This window comes from Carassius auratus, unplaced genomic scaffold (genome assembly GCF_003368295.1).
Source record: "Carassius auratus strain Wakin unplaced genomic scaffold, ASM336829v1 scaf_tig00021055, whole genome shotgun sequence".
Taxonomy (NCBI): Eukaryota; Metazoa; Chordata; class Actinopteri; order Cypriniformes; family Cyprinidae; genus Carassius; species Carassius auratus.
In genome coordinates this window covers 29,986-49,760 of record NW_020525080.1, presented here as the reverse complement: position 1 = coordinate 49,760, position 19,775 = coordinate 29,986, and the positions used below count along the sequence as shown (strand labels likewise).

Here is a 19,775-nt window from a genome sequence, read left to right as displayed (position 1 = left end):
AATGTCTATGCCTGGTTCCCAGGAGGATATTTGGAGTGGATAAATTGAAGACTGGTGAGTGGATAGCCTAACGTTACATGTTAAAACGTCGTTGTGCGGAAGTGTTTCTTTTCTCAACGCTTGCCATTTTGAGCCAATCACAACTGACTAATGGTAAGCGCTGAGAGATCATTTTAAGTTTCTTCAAGTTTAACAAACATGATATACGCTTCCACCATATTTAGTTCTATGGAAAAATATGTATATTATAAAGTAGTAACATCCCTGCGCTCTATCTCGGGTACAAGTTAATCTGTAACGGACAGATATGTGTTGAGGGCCAAGGCGCGCCCCCGCTCGGCGGTTTCACGTACCGCCAGAGGAATGAGTGAAGCGCGTCCACGTCTGCTCTGTGCTGTCGCTTCCTTCATTGGCAGGATAAGCAGCACACTGCAAGCTACTGTGATGGGCTGCTTTTGAAAAGACACAAATACACATCAGTCTTACTTAGATCCACAAGGACCATCCGAACCTTAAATTTAAGAGTATTGACAGAATGACGTGGAAAGGTTTGTGCTTTAACTGATCTACTTTTGTCAGTGTTGTGGATATAGTTTAGCTTGCTAGCCACATAGCCAACTAGCCGACAAGAATCTGACTAGCTCAAACAAAAGACTGGATTCCTTTTGTCCTTAAAAGACTACATTGTTTCATTGATATACTGGGCTTTCAGGTAATGATATGTAGCCAGTGAAGAATCAAACGTTGGAAGCCGACCACACAATTATTTTCATAAGATTTGGTGTTTGGGTTATGGCTAACCAGTTTCTTTTTTGCCATGTTGACCAAGCCCAGAAAACATTCTGATTTAAACATATGCATATAACTGAACAACACCAAAAAAAAAAAAAAGAAAAAAAAAAATCTGATAATATCATAATGACAGTCTAGAGTTAAATCAGTGTTGTTCAGAACAGAAGTCACATACATTAGCTGTGAATGTGTGTCATTTTATTTATATATATATATATATATATATATATATATATATATATATATATATAGATGTATATAGATATATATATATATATATATAGATATATATATATATATATATATAGATATATAACTTACAAATGTAATTTCAGTTGATATTTTTCATGATAATCATGAGTACTGATACAAGTACTGATCTAAATTAATGCTTAAGTGAGGATTGATGGCAAAGTTTAATCATATGAAATCTATGTGTTTATATTCACAGGTTGGGATGAAGAGCTCTTGGATCATGCTGTAAAGTCTCAGTAAAACACAAACTCGTTTCTTCAGTTTTACCTGATACATGTGTACAATGGCATCGAGAAATGAAAATCAAGATTTTTACTAAAGGTTAGGTATCATTTTATCATTTTAACTCCGATTTTGTTCTACAAGGTTTTATTTATTTATTTATTTTGTGTGTGTTTGGTTAAGAGTGAAATATAGTGAGGTGGATTTGTCTGTTGGTTTACCAAAATACAACTAATGTGCCCTTGACTATACCTTGTCAACAAGGGCAAGTTCAGACCTGCATTTCAGGCCTGTGCCAACAAGCCATGTAGTCGGTACATTGGACTTAACTGATTCTGATGTTTTTTTGGTATAATCAAGAACACCTATATTTAGAGTGCTAGCTTCTCGTAAGCATTTTCATGGGTTTAAGACACATTTTTGAGTTGGTGATCTGTCACACTACTGACTGGATTGTGATGTTGCATGCTTCCGGTGTCATAGGTTTCATAAAGCTTATATTCTTTCATTTCCTTCCTCCACTTTGACACCTAAAAGCTTTTTTTCTTCTTTTTATTTTTTTGATAGATTCTGTGCCCTGAGTTGGGGTTAGCAATGTTTCTCACAAAATTGCTTGCTGATGGCAGTCAAAGATTTGATATTTTCAGGTCAAGAGGAGAGGCAGAAATTGCTGCCATTTATTTTTTCTTAAATGATGCCTTTGCTCTGTGTTTCCATAAAGGTTAAGTGGTGAAAGCTTTGGGACTATCAGCGCTTCTTGTAGTGGGGAGAGAGCTGGCCATGTCGGGGGTCCCAACTCCTCCTCCTCCAGGGGAGATGTCCAGTGGGCCTGTGGCTGAGAGCTGGTGCTATACCCAGGTGAGATGGACTGACGGCTCAAGTAGTCATATTCAGACATTGCTGAAGTATTTTAGAAGCTGTTTCTATGGCAGATATCAACTGTGTGATTGTTTATATCATTGCAAAATTAATACAGTAAACTGTATTATCGCACAGCTCTGTACGGGTATGTAAAGTAGAATATATGTTGCACACAACTTCATCAACATAAACAGTTAGCTCATGTGAAGCAATGTATAAATATGTTTATGTACATGTATGTGGTATAGCCTGATTTTTATTTTTATTTTTTTTATTGCATCACAAAATGTTATTGCCTCATTTTTATATAAAATTGGTTAAACTAATATTAAATTAAATTAAATGTATGCATTTAGCAGACACTTTTATCCAAAGCAACTTACAGTTCATTCAGGCTATCAATTTTTACCTATCATGTGTTCCCGGAGAATCTAACCCGCAATGTTGCGCTTAATAACGCAATGCTCTACCAATTGAGCTACAGGAACACTTATGTCCAAAGTTATCTGCATGCATACAGCATATTCAACTAGGGTGATATGTACAGTAAGCAAACCTTTACTGCTTGATTTCTTGTTTTGTTGCAAAATATAATCTGTTATCACCCAGCACTGATCTGCTAAATAGGACTTTAAGGAATGAAGATATTAAAATATTAAACAAATAAAATTCTGAAAAGCTGCTGTAAAATCATTGTGAATAGCACTATACTAATACATTTGACTTGACCTGAAATTCGACCATTTCTTTAAGTCTTAATATGGCCCTCTGAAATGCCAAGTGTAGCTTGAGCAGATGCATATGTTTTGATCTCTTGCTTGTTATGGTGGTGTGCACAGTTTGATCTAATGAGGATAGTCAGTGCATTAAAGTAGATAGGGTGACACTCCATTGTGCAAGTGATAATGAAACTCAAGCAGTCATCATAATGTGGTCATGCTGGTTTATCAGATACGGTAAAATGATACTGAGACAAATTTCCTTAGACTTAACCTCAGGCCAAATGCAATGCAAAGTTGAATAGCAGCTATTTAGCTGCTTACAAATGAATCAGATGTTAGTAAAAAGTCACGTGTGAAGTTGAAAGCTGCCTGTTCATTTGTTCGTGTGGCGTTTGCCGTGTTGTTGTCTAGGAATGATGGCACATTGCTTTGTTTGATGACGGTTATCAGTTTTCACTGATGGTAATCTTTGATCTTGTAGGTCAAGGTAGTGAAATTCTCCTACATGTGGACCATAAACAACTTCAGCTTCTGTCGAGAAGAGATGGGTGAAGTATTGAAGAGCTCTACCTTCTCCTCAGGGCCTAATGATAAGATGAAATGGTGAGGAGCCGATGCATGTGTTTGTGTTTGTGTTATAATGTTTTATGCTCAAAGGTTGACATCTTTGTCTATCTTCAGGTGCCTACGGGTCAATCCGAAGGGACTCGATGATGAAAGTAAAGATTATCTATCGCTGTATTTGCTACTAGTTAGTTGTCCAAAAAGTGAAGTCAGAGCCAAGTTCAAGTTTTCTTTACTGAACGCTAAACGGGAGGAGACAAAAGCTATGGGTGAGAACTTCGTCTTAAAAAAAAGCTTTAATTTGAAATAAAACTATTGGAGTAATGTTGTTTCAAGTCCTGTAACTTAAGTTTGTTATTGGACATTGGATGATTTGGTTTGTAATTTACTTACCCTTACTTCTCTACTCAATGCAGAAAGCCAAAGAGCCTATCGGTTCGTCCAAGGCAAAGACTGGGGCTTCAAAAAATTTATTAGGAGAGATTTTCTGCTTGATGAAGCAAATGGACTGCTACCAGATGATAAACTCACGTTATTTTGTGAGGCAAGTATGCGTTTACTTCATGATCTGTCCAGTTCCTCAAATTCAAACCTTCAATGCATGAATGTATATTGGTTTGGATCAACCCCACATGAGAAATATCTTCTTTTTTTTTATTATTAATATGCATTATTTGCATAAGCATTTTTAGGTCTTATGTAGTGTTGTCAAAAGACCCGGTACTTAAATTTAAATGCCACGGTACCAGGTTTCTTTAAGTTCCGGTGGTACCGAGTACCCAGTCAACCTGGTTCTTGACGCATACAGTGCTATGATTTCCGCAACGCAGGAAGCGCGGACTGATCTCAAAATCCAGTCATGAAAATGAAACTTACATTTTAATATGGACAGTCACGGAATTTGTCAAAGTTAGCATAAATTAATCAAATCTCCATATGCACCAGTATCTGTAAATGTTAAGCCGCAAAAGTTGAAATATGAATCCTGCATGTTCTGCACGTCTCTGTGTGAATGAAGAATGGTTTGTTTACTACATAGACTAAAGCGCGTGAAGCTTGCAGTAATTTCAGCATCTGCTGTCTCAATGAGGACATAAATACCATATTTTCCGGACTATAAGTCGCACTTTTTTTCATAGTTTTGCTGGTCCTGCGACTTATAGAGCGCTCTATGCTGCCAGAGATGCTGCTCAGTGCTCTTGTAGTCTACACTGAAGACATAGAGCACCCTCTCTCGGCTGTAGATGGTAATATTTTCTCTTGGTTCTAAATAAATGCGATTTATAGTCCAGTGCGACTTATAGTCCGAAAAATACGGTACATAAACAACATTACCAGAACTGTTCTGAGTCACTTAACAAGCATTTTTCTGTTTCATTTGAGTAAAACCAGTGTCAATATAAAAGTTCATTTTTACATCAAGTCATTTTGACAGAAATATGACTATTATTTAGTAGAATGTATGTTATAATGCTACTACTGTTGAAAAAAATTAATAAAACTTTATTTTTTAAAGAAATAAATGACCCAATATTTCGTCCTTGTTTTAAATTTAATAGCAAATCCCCTTTATTTGCCCAAAAAAATAAAATGTTTAAATTTCATTAATTAAGACAAATTAAATTTGGCTGAAACTTGTTTACTGTTTTTCATAATTATATTACTTGTAGAAAAACTTTTGTAAATTAATTGTAATTAGTTGTAAATTAATGAATTTTAATTGTAATTGTAAACAATTGTAAATTAGTATAAATAATGGCATTGGTTTTATTTTTTAGTGATAGTTTTTTTTTTTTTTTTTTTTTTTTTTTTAATGAACATTATTTTTGTGTTTTGCTTTGGTACCGAAATTGGTACAGAGAACCATGGATTTTCACTGGTATCGGTACAGAATACTGAAATTTTGGTACCATGACAACACTAGTGTTATGCAATGATAATCTTCTGTGAATGATGATTTTCTGTGAGGTCAAAATGTGTGCAAGTGATGTTACTGTCCTAACAGTCTGAGTGTTTTAATATGACATTTCTAAGAACTTTACACTTGCATTTTGGACTATTTCTTTTTTTTTATTATTATTATCTTTATCATCTCAGACGTTCTTAATTGTTTTTGATTCATTTGCAGGACAAATCTTTAAGCATTTGCTTGATCCAGTGTTACCTCTGTCTTTTAGTTACTTTGATGTAGTAATCTGGGTGATTTATTATTGATTTTTTCATAGAACAAATGGAAGCGCAGAGCCTGCTAAATGTTTTTCTCTGAAGTAGATCGCAGATTGAATTTCCTGCACGTAGCATGCTCTGAGTAGCCATTTGACAGCTCGCCCTTCTCTTCAGAGCATAGCAGGATAGAGACGTCACCTAGAGCAATAAATGAAATGGGTTGTCAAATGAATTTACTGTAACACAATTATGAGTCTTGCTTGAAAAATAGCCGACCTGCCTGTTGAGATCCGCTACAGGGTTTAATATTTGCAGGGAAATTAGTAATATCACAAAGCAAAATTGAAACTAAATGCAAATTGCAGATGATATGTTTTCCCTCATTAATTGGACAGTTTTTGTAGATGATTTTTGCCAGAAAAAACTATTAAACAACTGTAGGATGCTTTCATCAGCAGAGTTTCTGATAGCCGCAGTCGTTTTTCATTTAGCATGAAAGCTTTTTTATTTTTCTCTCTTCATTCACCATTTTGTTCTTTCAACACTCTTGAATATTTTTGTAGCGGTCTAGAATGCTAGTACTTTAAATGTGTGTTAACATTATGTACAGAGACCATATAAATTGTAGCACTAGTCAGTTAGTACTTACTTACTAGACCTGCGTTTTTGCTGTAGTCACATAATTAAAGCATAATTAGGTCATACTTTATCATTTGGCATAACAGACTTTTACACAGTTCAGAGAAGTAATGAATCCTGCAAATAAGACTACATCATATTGGGGATATTTTTTTTCTGCGATATGAAATACAGGAATTTTCACCAGATTTGGCAAAAACTTTTAAAAAATTTTTTTTATTATTATTATTCCTATACTAGAAACGGCTCAAACCTCTTTCAGTAACCATTTCAGAAATTTTTCACTTGAATTTTCATAGGCCTCATTCCCATTGCTTTTGACCAAGTGGCAAACTCCCGCTCTCTCCAGTGTAGCCAACACGGAAGTGTTTTAAACTGTAATGCATTGGCTGGCTGCAAAAGAGAGTCAATCCCATAGACTCCCCATGTTAAAATGGCCAACTTTATAGCAGCAGCCTACGGGTGTGACTACGTCCATGTTTTTATTCAGTCTATGCTTAAGACCTATTCAATGAATATAAAATAAAATCATTGTTATGTAATAAAAAAATATTAAACAAAAAAGAAACATTATCATAAAACTAAGAATTTGAATGCTAAACATTTTAATTTAATGAAAAAATACTGTATTCAATTTCACACAAACACACAAAATAAGAATACTTAATTCATTTTCAAACCGTAAACCATGAATTATTATTTTTTTTTTTATGGGTTGCTACTGTTGCGTCAGTTTCAAACTGAAGCTTGGCATCACGTGTTGATTTGCAGACATGCCTGCAGCCCATGAACTCAGCCTATCTGAATTCGATTCACATTAAACCACTTCACTTCAGCAAATATTTAATTAAATCAAACGAAGCCATATTGCCATATTGATTTGCAGCCCTAACTGCAAAGTAACGTGCATAAAATGTATATAATAAATAACAGACCGGAATGATGGCTGTTCAGTAAATCACACTGCGTAACCAGACCAAGTGGTTTAATTGGACTTATGATGTGTGTTAATTAGGTAAGTGTTGTCCAGGACTCTGTGAATATCTCCGGACAGTCCAACATGAACATGTTGAAGGTTCCGGAGTGCCAGCTGTCGGATGACCTGGGTAACTTGTGGGAATGCTCACGCTTCACGGACTGCACTCTATATGTGGGAGGGCAGGAGTTCAAAGCCCACAAATCCATCCTGGCAGGTGAGTCTAATCCAGACCCCCAGCCCTGCTGACCACATCAGCTCCATGTCCTCCTCTCATCCCAGCGGCGCTAGCTCAGCACGCACCCGCAGAGTTTGTGTGTGGGGAGACAGTTTGTGTGACCTTGGCGGTAGTGTTTTCTCTCTTAATTTTTCAGTATGACAGATCTAGATTCATCACTGAAAATCCACAGTGTGATCCACCGCTAATGTCCTCAAAGGACGACTGGGTTCATGCATGTGACTTCAGGCTTTTTGTTTATTTTTGCTATGTAGATTGACTCACAGGTTAGGAATAATCTAATGAAAACTGGAAACTTGTGTTATTTGTTTTTGACTGTAAACGTATAGCGAGAGATGCTCATATGATGTGACCGACAAATTTATTGCTTTCTCGACAGCGAGGTCACCTGTCTTCAACGCCATGTTTGAACATGAAATGGAAGAGAGTAAAAAGGTATGGATTTGATGCTCTTTATATACTGCAGTATTGGTTTAGTTATGTTTGCTGTTGTGCAGCGTATGAGTTCATAAGCTGTTCTGTTTTCGTGCAGAACCGGGTGGACATCAGCGATGTTGAACCAGAGGTTTTCAAAGAAATGATGGGCTTCATATACACAGGAAAAGCACCAAATTTAGAGAAAATGGCAGATAGTTTATTAGCCGCAGCTGATAAAGTAAGTCTGAAGTTTAATTATTGAATCTTGAAATAATTTTAAACATCTGTTGATGTTTTTTATGTGTGTGTGTCATATTGGGGATACACTACCATTCAAAGGTTTAAGGAGTTTGAAAAATTATTACTTTTATTCAGCAAGGATTAATTAAATCAAAAGTGACAATACGTTTATAATGTTATAAAAGATTTGTTTCAAATAAATGCCAAACTTTCTATTCATCAAAGACTCCTAAAAGAAAAAATTCCCGGTTTTCACAACTGTTTTCTACACTGATAATAAGAAATGTTTCTTGAGCTGCAAATCAGCATTACAGTCATTACTGAAGGATCACATGACACTTAAGACTGGAGTAATGACCAGTTGATCAGTAGATGATTACAAATGTATGGAGGAAAGAAAGTCATACATGTTATTTTTGGGTGAGCTAATGCTTTAAATAGCATCACAAACCATTGAGTGTTGTTCTGCATAAGTAATGTGTGCCGTTTTCTCAGTATGCTCTGGAGCGCTTAAAGGTCATGTGTGAGGAAGCCCTTTGCAACAGCCTCTCGGTGGAGAACGTGGCAGACACCCTCATCCTGGCCGACTTGCACAGCGCAGAACAGCTCAAAGCACAGGCCATAGATTTTATCAACAGGCAAGCTCCACCAAAGAAACTCTCCTTGATAGATTCCTTCTCCCATAGCTGTTTACCGGCCGGAGAATAAGAGTATTTTTCTTCTATCTTATCCATAGGTGCAGTGTCCTCCGACAGCTGGGCTGTAAAGATGGGAAAAACTGGAATAGCAAGTACGTAATTAGCTGATATTTGTGACACAAGATTAATACCAAGCTCTTATCTGCTCTCTTAGATGCTTTAGAATTCATTGTTTTAGTTTCTGGGCATCCCGGGCTGCTTGGCTGGTACCCATAGTCCGCATATCTCCTGATACCATTTATTAATAGACTCTGACTGTCTGAAACGTCAAGGAAGAGAACATTTCTGCATTATAAACACATCACAAAGTCAGTATTATAGATCCCTGGCGCCCCGCTGATCGTACAGAACAGCAATAACTACTGCATTAGTGCATGCCTATTTGGAGGAAAATGGCTTTTTGTATAAATAGACTGTTGCTTGAGTTTGAATATGCACCATTGAATTGAGCCTCTCTTACCTTATTTTTTTACTCCATTAGACTGGATTAATCCACATTGCTGTTATCGATTTTTAATGTGTCTTGTCCTAATACTGAAACATCTTCACCCTCTCCTGACAGTCACGCCACGGACATAATGGAGACCGCGGGCTGGAAGTCAATGATCCAGTCTCATCCTCACTTAGTGGCGGAGGCTTTCCGTGCGCTCGCGTCAGCGCAGTGCCCCCACTTCGGTCTGCCCAGGAAGCGCCTAAAACAGTCGTGACGATGTTCCTGTTTCTCTCTTGGGCCTGTCCTGGGGCAAAATCCAGAAAACTGCAGAGTTTGACTCTATCCCATTGTCATCCGACCCGACAGCACGGGACTGGGACAGGCTTGACTTCTCAAAGCTGTTCACACCCTTCCTGAGCGATGGGTTCGGCATCTGAGCTTTATTTTGCGAATCTTTCTGTCACTTCAAACAGCCTTAAACTATCTGCCATGACTCTTGTGTGGAGTATTTGAATTCTCTCAGTTCTACTCTGTGCCTGCCTTGTCCCATGAGACCAGGCCTCTTCCCTGTTGCACTAGTTCCCAAAGTCTCGCTGTTTTATATGGCGCTTCCTAGGAATGCGTCAGGAGTTCAATGCACGGGAAATAGTATATATTCCTAATGTTTAGTTGTGCGACTAGACATTAAATAAATGTTAACACAATGAGTGCAAGGTCATTCCTTTACACTTTTTGAAAAGATAGCTATGCCCCATATTGATGGCACGATTTCTATGTAAAGACACAGTTTAACCATGGGGGGGGGGGGGGGGGGTGAGAGAATACTAGTACTATTCCATATTGTGGGAAAATATGCATTTCAGATATTTGTATTGATGTTTGTAACCTGGATTGATTGTTTGTGTCCTGCCCCTTGACCTGTGATAACATTCAAAGTGTCATCTATTCACAAGTTTACAAATGACTACATTTTTTTTAGACTCGGTAGTGCGGCTTTCCATAAATTGGTCTGCCATATACAAACAAGTAGTTTGAAGTTGTCTGGCCCATAATTCCATTTGTGTAACCTGATTAAAGTAGTCAAGACAATCCATCTTCGAACACACTGTCGTTTGTGATCAGGAAATATTTGGATGCTGAGCATCAGTGTGTGGCATTACGGTGTATGTCATAGGGATGGACTGATGAATGCATGTTTGGGAAGTACAGATGGATTGATTGTCATCGATCTATCAGTTTCGTTTTAGAGCTGTGGTGTTACAGTCTAACTGACAGTGATTTGGACGACTCTCTACATTGTGTCATGCTAGACAGTCTTGTTCTGTTGAAGAACATGTTTTGTGCAGATTCTGGAATTTGTTCCATCTTTTAAAAACAATATTGTCTGCGAGAATGCCTGCATTAACTCATTAAAAAAGTTTTTCAGCATTCAGTGGTGTTATATGTATGATTTATATAATACACTTCCATTTGGGGTCAGTAAGATTTTTTTTTTTTTTAATGAGTACATAATGCTCAAGACCACATAGTATTTTTTGACCAAAAATACTATAAAAGCAGTAAAAAGTTTTCTATTTGAATATATTTTGGAAATTAATTTATTCCTCTGATGACAGCTGAATTTTCAGCATCATTATTCCAGTCTTCAGTGTCATGTGATCCAGAAATCAATCTAATATGCTGATTTGGTGTTCAAGAAACATTTCTTATTAATATTGAATGCAGTTGTATTGCTTTCTTAAGGATACTTTGAATAGAAAGTTCAGAAATACAGCATTTGAAATAGAAATATTTTGTAACATTGTCTTTACCGTCACATTTGATCAGTTTAATGTGTCCTTGTTAATTAAAAGTATTAATTACTGTAAAAACAAAATCTTACTGATCCTACATTTTTTAATGGTGTAGAGACATACACATATATACACATTATACATGTATAATGAAATAGCCTCTAAGCTGGCAGTAGCAGTTTTCCAGTTATTAAGTCATCTACCGTTTTTTTATTTTAAGTTTATTATAATATTATATAGAGCTAATATAAGGGCAGTTTTATGCTTTTTAAGGGTCTCATCCTAAGGAGTTTGTCATAACGTTAAGTAGGAAGTTAAATGTCATTTCAAAATGTCCAATGTTTTGACATTTTGGTTTGGTTATTTGTGTTTAACACATTTCGAGATGGGGAAAAATCTCGAAAGAGGTGATGCAGTGGCAAAAAAGAACATAATAACAACCGGGCATCAAGCTGAAATGCAAATTGCATTTTTGCTAAACATAATAGTCATTTTGTGATTAATTAAACACTGCAGTTTTGTTCTAAACACTACACAGCTTTAGCACAGTTGTTCCTGGTTCTGTAACTGCAGCTGAAGTTGTGGTACTGCGACCACTGTGATCTCTGCAGCAGTCGCAACATATTGCTCTCGCACCCTCCATGATGGGGAAATCAGGGCTAATTAAAGAGCACAGCATGCAGTCTGTAATCCCAGCTATCTAACACACATCTTTTTTCCGTGCCAACATGCCGCTTCATGCCGACCATTTTCTGCGCTCCTAGGGAACTCTGTGATAACATCTCACTATTAGAAAACCTCTCTCTCACTCCTGTCTATCTGGAAGACCATTTTTAAGTGCACCACTGAGCTAATGATACATTGCGGATTCATATAGTTATTTTTTCCATCATAGGACAATTCAGTTTTGTCTTTTGTTCTTTTCTTTTCTTCTTTGTGAATCGGATGGCAGGAGGCCGTCAGTGCTGAAAGCCAAAAACGTGACACTCCATTTTTGAAAGAAACAAAAGGTTGACATTTTTTTGAAGAATTTGTCGTTTTCATATGCATACAAATGATGCAACACTGGTCTATACATCAGAAAGCTTTTTATTGAATATGATGATGTATTAAAGCTTGATGAAATGAAACGTATCACAGGATGTAATGTTTTGATTTATTGACCTTGCAGGATTTTTTACTGATTGAAGAATGAGTGTTTTATATGGTTATAAAAACAGAGGATATGCATATGGTTCACTACAAATCTCACATATACTGTCAGGATATGTTTCATGGTTAAATTTGTGAATAAAAGTAATAAATCAACCCTCTATGGTGCAATTTTTCAATATGACATTATACTTTTCCCTTCACTGTAACAATTTACTATAACAAATGTTTGAAATAAACTGACATTTTTTTAAACAATAATAATAATAATATATTGTTTTTAAGCCACGTAACATTTAAAACTCTAATCCATAGAAAACCATTATTGAAGGAGAATTAACTTGTTTTTTTAGAGAAATATGTAAGTATAAGTAATAAAGGTGGGCAATGATTTAAAAAAGAAAGACAAGAAATTATTCACAATGTAAAAATATATATATCCAGGTGCTGGTCATATAATTGGAATATCATCAAAAAGTTGATTTATTTCACTAATTCCGTTCAAAAAGTGAAACTTGTTGTATATTATATTCATTCATTACATACAGACTGATATATTTCAAATGTTTATTTCTTTTAATTTTAATGTTTATAACTGACAACTAAGGAAAATCCCAAATTCAGTGTCTCAGAAAATTAGAATATTGTGAAAAGGTTTAGTATCGAAGTCACCCGGTGCCACACTCTAATTAGATAACTAATTCAAAAAACCTGCAAAGAGCTTTAAATGGTCTCTCAGTCTAGTTCTGTAGGCTACACAATCATGGGGCTGACACCTTGCACAAGGAGGACAAGACACAAAAAGTCATTGCAAAAGAGGCTGGCACATTAAGAGAGGCGCGAATGGAACAAAAAGATGTGGTAGAAAAAAAATCTACAAGTAATAGGGATAACCGCACCCTGGAAAGGATTGTGAAGAAAAAAACATTCAAAAATGCGGGGGAGATTCACAAAGAGTGGACTGCAGCAGGAGTCAGTGCTTCAAGAACCACCACGCACAGACGTATGCAAGACATGGGTTTCAGCTGTCGCATTCCTTGTGTCAAGCCACTCTTGAACAACAGACAGCATCAGAAGCATCTCACTTCAAAAAGGACTGGACTGCTGCCGAGTGGTCCACAGTTACAGGTGCTGGTCATATAATTAGAATATCATCAAAAAGTTGATTTATTTCACTAATTACATTGAAAAAGTGAAACTTGTATATTATATTAATTAATTACACACATACTGATATATTTCAAATGTTTATTTCTTTTAATTTTGATGATTATAGCTGACAACTAAGGAAAATCCCAAATTCAGTATCTCAGAAAATTAGAATATTGTGAAAAGGTTAAAAATTTAAGACACCTGGTGTCACACTCTAATCAGCTAATTAACTCAAGACAAGATTCACAAAGAGTCAGTGCTTCAAGAACCACGACGCACAGATGAATGCAAGACATGGGTTTCAGCTGTCGCATTCCTTGTGTCAAGCCACTCTTGAACAACAGACTAAAGACAAAAAGGACTGGACTGCTGCTGAGTGGTCCAAAGTTATGTTCTCTGATGTTTGGAAATCAGGGTCCCAGAGTCTGGAGGAAGAGAGGAGAGGCACACAATCTATGTTGCTTGAGGTCCAGTGTAAAGTTTCCACAGTGATGGTTTGTGGAGCCATGTCATCTGCTGGTGTTGGTCCACTGTGTTTTCTGAGGTCCAAGGTCAACACAGCCATATACCAGGAAGTTTTAGAGCACTTCATGCTTCCTGCTGCTGACCAACTTTATGGAGATGCAGAATTATTTATCCAACAGGACTTGGCACCTGCACACAGTGCCAAAGCTACCAGTACCTGGTTTATGGGCCATGGTATCCCTGTACTTAACTGGCCAGCAAACTCCCCTGACCTTAAGTATTGTGAAGAGGAAGATGAGATATGCCAGACCCAACAATGCACAAGAGCTGAAGGCCACTGTCAGAGTAACCTGGGCTCTCATAACACCTGAGCAGTGTCACAGACTGATCGACCCGCATTGCTGCAGTAATTCAGGCAAAAGGAGCCTCAACTAAATATTGAGTGCTGTACATGCTCATACTTTTATATGAGATATACTTTGACATATTTTTATACTTTTTAGTTGTCCAAGATTTATAAAAATCCTTCTTTGTATTGGTCTTAAGTTATATTCTAATTTTCTGAGATACTGAATTTGGGATTTTCCTTAGTTGTTTTGAATGGAATTAGTGAAATAAATCAACATTTTGATGATATTCTAATTATATGACCAGCACCCATATATATATATATATATATATATATATATATATATATATATATATATATATATATATATATATATATATATATATATTTACAAGTGTTTTACAAGACTATTTCTGTCTTTTGTACCTACTGTATGACTTAATTTAATGTGTGACTTGCAATGTCTTGGTGAAATTTACTTGTCATTTCTGAGTGAAAATTGTCTCATAGCAAATCAGTGCAAATGCTTACCATAGAGGGTTAAACGAAAGCTGAAAGCTCTCAGGCATTTTCTTTGAGTTTTTTTTTTTCTTTTGTATGTTATAGATATTGAAGACAAACATAAAGCATACAATTTGCTGAAAAAAAAAAATAGCTAGATGGCTCTATATCTACTTGATATATCTGTCAAACACCAAAAGTAAGAAAATGGTTAATGCTAGATTGATAGATTAAGAAACAAATTCATCCTTAAAAGGCAAAATACACACAGTTTTATAGTCACATTTATACACTATTCACAAAAATGCACATGGGATTATAAACTAAATACAATTATAAACAGCTATCTTCATATTGACATGTTCTTGATGGTAACGTTTGTGTGCAGACAAGTAGAGTATCAGTACAATTAATTATCCATCTGATTCTTCACTTCGAGCAGAACTGTGATCCAGATCAGTCACTCTTGAAATGGGAAAAATGAAATAAACAGTCATAATCTTTTTGGCACACACACACACACACACACACACATGGAACCTGAGAATTCCATTTCTGATGATCAGACTGGCATTTCAGCTGGTTCATTGTGACACACTGACATTTAGACTACAATGAGCAAACATAAATGATTCCTTCAAATGATCGCCATATACTGTTTTAAATTATGAAAGATTTAATACAAGGTAGACTTGCATATTGTATTAAATTACCCTCATTTGTGTTTGCATAAACATCTGTATTTTACTCCTTACACATTTTCACTTTTCCATGAACAGAGGACATGAAAGAGTTTGAAGTCACTGGCATGAATAGATGTTTGCTAGCTACATGACTGACATGCTAAATTTCAGTTTTTGGCTCCGGTCCCCTTTGTCATGGTTTGTAAGTGAAATTTCCCACTATAATTAATGTTAATTGGAGCCTGGAAATGTGGATCTCTGCGGCAAGACCATGACAAAGGATTGTTAACCGGCTGCCAGATTCACTAAATCCAGCTGTCCAATGAATTGTGCTCTCATGAGACGTTGCAAATTACTCTTTGAAATTATACACAAATCTCAATTCACACATAAAGTTTTTGTGAAATGCTAAATAACTAAGAGTAATTTGTATGTAATGTCTTTGCTGAATGATTTAACCCCGTTCGCACTTATCTTGACAAATGCTTCACACAATTTAGTGCTGAACAAGAGGCCATTGCTCAATAAAATAAACACATATTAACACACGCATAAACCTTACAATAAAAAGGTGTTTTATGTGTAATCTATTCTCAGTAGGTCTGTGTTTTATTAACATGAGAATTAGTGAAAGATTGTGTTTAAAAAAAAAAAAAAAAACCCCAAAAAACTTCACCATTCAGTGGGTTTTTAAAGTCAAAATACAAAAGTGTTGATCAGTTACTTTGCCCTCAAATGTCCTGACTGTCATATCACAAAAGGCCAAGGCAATGCCAATAGTGTAGCCTAATGTGAAACATTTTACACATGCTGACAATGAGGATGACAGTTCTCACTGTCTAGGATGGACTGGATCTTAACCCGTGGATGCATACGGCATGTCACTGTGATAGTTGTAATCTGGGCAGATTTTCTGAACCAGTTTATAGTCAGTGCTGAAGAAGGCGATGTAGATGCATATGACTTTGAAGGGTTTCGAGCAGAGCCAGGACACGTGGCTCTGGGTGGATTCTTGGTAACACGTGTTGGACGGTTCATAGCTGCAGTGTGAAGTCTTTTTGCTGCGGTCTGTTTTCTGGTACTCGATACGACAGTTGAAAGATTTTGAGTCTTTTGTCTCCAGGGTGGACTGCTGGGGGATCTCAAACTCCACCACCTTGGAAGGCGGCACCAGGCTTACGGAGACGTTCCCCAGGCCCGTGGAGTTGTGGCGGAAATAAACGCTGAACGTGCCGTTGCCGTGGTCCACTATCTTGCCTGTAATGAGGAGATTTAGTTTCACAGTTTTGATGTTGGAGTTGAAGTCACCCCAGCCGAACATCTTTTTAAACTTGCCCGTTTTCACGATTGGTCTGCGTTTAGTCCTGCTCTGCGCCTCTCTGACATCTGTCTGGTTAGATAACCAGTCCCAAGAGTCCTCGATGTTTTCCAAATATGTAATCTCCCTCCTGTTGCTCTTGAACCCAGGGGATCCCCGGGCGAAAAGGCGCAGGGGGTTGAGAATGCGGGGGCTGGCACTTTTGGGGGAGGGGTGCTCCTCATTTTCAACCTCCCCCCAATCCACGAGACCTACCTCTTGAATATGGACTCTTCTGCATGTGACCTTCCAACAACACTGAAAAGCACAAACACACAAAAATGAAAATCCATAATACTACTGTATATTCAACATATATAGCATCTATAACCTACTTTAAAATTATGATCTTTATTTACACTTTCCTTGGCCATGGTTTCAGAATTATTTTGCCATATATTTTTCTCATAGAGGTATAAAAAAAAAAACATTGTTTCAGAAGGTTATAAGCCATTGACTAAACCAACCAGCTATAAGGTAAATGTTTACTGGAAAATACGCATATTAGGAATAGAATTCCTGAATGGGATTGTTCACCCAAAAATTTCAATTCTGTAATTAATCACTCACCCTCATGTCGTTCCAAGACATTTGTTCATCTTTGGAAAACAAATTAAAATATTTTTGATAAAATCTAAGAGCTTTCTGACCCTGCATTGACAATAATGCAACTGACAAGTTCAAGGACCAGAAATATAGTAAGCTCATCATCTGTATATTCTGGTTCAAAAGAGTAAGTCTGGACAAAAAATGGCAAGTCATCCTCTCTGTTAAAATCTTCAGACATGTTTACGAAGACTGTTTTAAGTACAGCGTAGGTCTTCTTTTGCTTGTAAACAAGGTGCATCTCATCCGGGTTCTAAGTCAGGACGCCGGCTCCCGCGTCAGCAGCACCACATGCATGGTACTCGCCTGATCGCATAGCAAAGACTGACACGAGAGAGAAGAAATTGTTGAATAAAGTCATTATTTGTATTTTCTTTGTGCACAAAATGTATTCTCGTAGTTTCATAACATTACCAAAAAGTTTAATAACATTACATAAATATCTTAAAGGGATATTCCATCCCAAAGTAATTTTTTTTTCAGTAATCACTTACCCGAATGTCGTTCCAAAGCCAAAAAAAACGTTGTTCATCTTTGGAACACAATTTAAGATTTTTGGATGAAAACCGGGAGGCTTGTGACTGTCCCATTGACTGCTCCATTACACTGACATGGTCCAGAAAAGTATGAAAGACAAAGAAAGTGCACTGCTTGCATTCAGCAGGTTTTCTCCAAAATGGCGCTACGTTGATGAGGAGAGACTGAGACAAATAGTTTTTTTCACATATAAAAAGTATTCTCGTCGCTTCATAACGCTATGGTTAAACCAATGATGGCAGATGGACTATTCTGCTTTTCATACTTGTTTGGACGTTGACCATGTAATTTACTTGGCAGTCTATGATACAGTCTCAAGTCTCCCAGTTTTCATGCATAATATCTTTTTGTGTGTTATTTGTTTTTCGGAAGATGAACAAAACTTTTACAGGTTTGGAACAACATGGGGGTAAGTGATAAATGACAAAATTTTCATATAGGGGTGGAGTATCCCTTTAATTTTTGTTACAAAGAATAACAAAGGTCTTACGAGTTTGGAATGACATGAGGGTGAGTAATTAATGACAGAATTTAAATTTTTGGGTGAACTATCCGTTTAAGTATTTAAGTAGCATTCCTGTCGATCAGTGGTATTCAGGTTAAAGACTCAGGCAGCAAAACGTGATCGATGGTTTTGTTTTCGCATCATTTTTACAGCGGAAGTTTGAGGCGGCTGACCCGGCGCATGACACATGTCATAACCAAACCCCCCCCCACCCCCCCCCCACCCCCATGAAAAAGTAAACACTTGTCAATTATGCCCTTCCACACTCTGTCTACGAAGCAAAGCAAAGTTTGGTATTACCAGGCCACAGGGATGTTTGATGAATTAAAGCAATTATATTAATCTACTGATTGGCTACTGTGAGCAGACATAGTGTCAGTCAGTGCACTGGACAATACTGCGAACATGAATGTAAAGACACAAAATTCAAAAGATTTGTTCAAAACACTAATTCAATAATGAATCACTGAATCAATCACGACTTGTTGAAAAACACAGATTCATTCAGGACCAAAACACCATTGTGTGTTGCTCAGAGACACAGTTAATTCTCTCTGGTGGAAGTAAAATAGACCCACAGCTGGGTCACAGCTGTCAATATTGTGTAAAATGTAAGTTGCTCAATATTACCTTAATGATATTCTCTTCAACAGTTTTATAAAAGCATTACCACAGCAATACTGTTGGTATGAATATTAGCATAGCTGTCATCTGTGCTTAAATCATAGCTTTAATTTAGGTTGCCGTATAAAGAGTAATGGTGTTAATCTTAAAAATCTTTTAATTTGTAAATAAAAATGATCAAATCATGAATTGTTCTATATGATGATATATTTGTACCTTTAGTTAAAAAAAACATCCAAATGATATGCAAGGGGTAAACATGAAATTATTTCTGCAGTACACTGCAGTGCTGATCCCATGTGCCAAATAACCTTTTTGCTCCAGGATTGAGTTCTGGTCCACTTAAGATAAAGTCTTAATAATTTGTAGAAATAAGCCAAACTAGTTTTGCTGGTAATTAGCACAGGCTGCCATCCTGAGGCATGGCTGAGAGGATCATTTGCTGAAGCAGATGTGAAAGTAGGGCTGTTTGAAATCGCACAGACGAGCAACCCTGTATTTTCTCTATAATTACTAATTTTGCTGTAAGCTTAACAGCAGCATATGAGAACTCAGTCAGGAAAGGACTACATTCATGAAGACATTTCCATCTAAAATAGTCCAGAGCATATCAGTATTTCAGAGGCTGTGCTTTATCAAATATGGTTAAGAATCATATGTAAACAAAATAAAATTTCTGTTTATCTGTGTAAACTTTAAAATGGATGTAAAATGTTGTTGTCAATTAATCCAACAGCTTGAGAACACCATGCACAACATTATAAATGATGCAAACAGCCAGTAATAGCCCAGTAATTTGAAAATTTCCTGTATAATGTGAAATCAATA

The 19,775-nt window shown here is 36.7% G+C and overlaps 2 protein-coding genes across 2 annotated transcripts; one reads left to right on the top strand and one right to left on the bottom strand.

The window, feature by feature from the left end:
* The first annotated feature begins 390 nt into the window (after positions 1–390).
* On the top strand, positions 391–10,651 carry LOC113076733 (speckle-type POZ protein-like A). Its single transcript, XM_026249423.1, has 12 exons — positions 391–548; positions 1,244–1,368; positions 1,991–2,127; positions 3,334–3,455; positions 3,534–3,685; positions 3,833–3,960; positions 7,237–7,414; positions 7,815–7,870; positions 7,968–8,090; positions 8,588–8,730; positions 8,829–8,882; positions 9,353–10,651. Exons 3-12 carry the CDS (start codon positions 2,050–2,052, stop codon positions 9,495–9,497), a joined length of 1,179 nt encoding a protein of 392 aa, XP_026105208.1. The 5' UTR covers positions 391–548; positions 1,244–1,368; positions 1,991–2,049; the 3' UTR covers positions 9,498–10,651.
* Positions 10,652–14,655: 4,004 nt separating this feature from the next.
* On the bottom strand, positions 14,656–17,049 carry LOC113076737 (neurexophilin-2-like). The gene is made up of 2 exons (XM_026249434.1): positions 17,035–17,049; positions 14,656–16,972 (listed from the first exon to the last, which is right to left on the bottom strand). Exons 1-2 carry the CDS (start codon positions 17,047–17,049, stop codon positions 16,175–16,177), a joined length of 813 nt encoding a protein of 270 aa, XP_026105219.1. The 3' UTR covers positions 14,656–16,174.
* Positions 17,050–19,775: the final 2,726 nt, after the last annotated feature.

Coding starts and splice junctions, on each gene's coding strand:
- LOC113076733 (XM_026249423.1), top strand. CDS start 2,050: ATGTCGGGGGTCCCAACTCCTCCTCCTCCAGGGGAGATGTCCAGTGGG. Junction 7,415..7,814: donor CCACAAATCCATCCTGGCAG/GTGAGTCTAATC, acceptor CTTTCTCGACAG/CGAGGTCACCTGTCTTCAAC. Junction 7,871..7,967: donor AAATGGAAGAGAGTAAAAAG/GTATGGATTTGA, acceptor GTTTTCGTGCAG/AACCGGGTGGACATCAGCGA.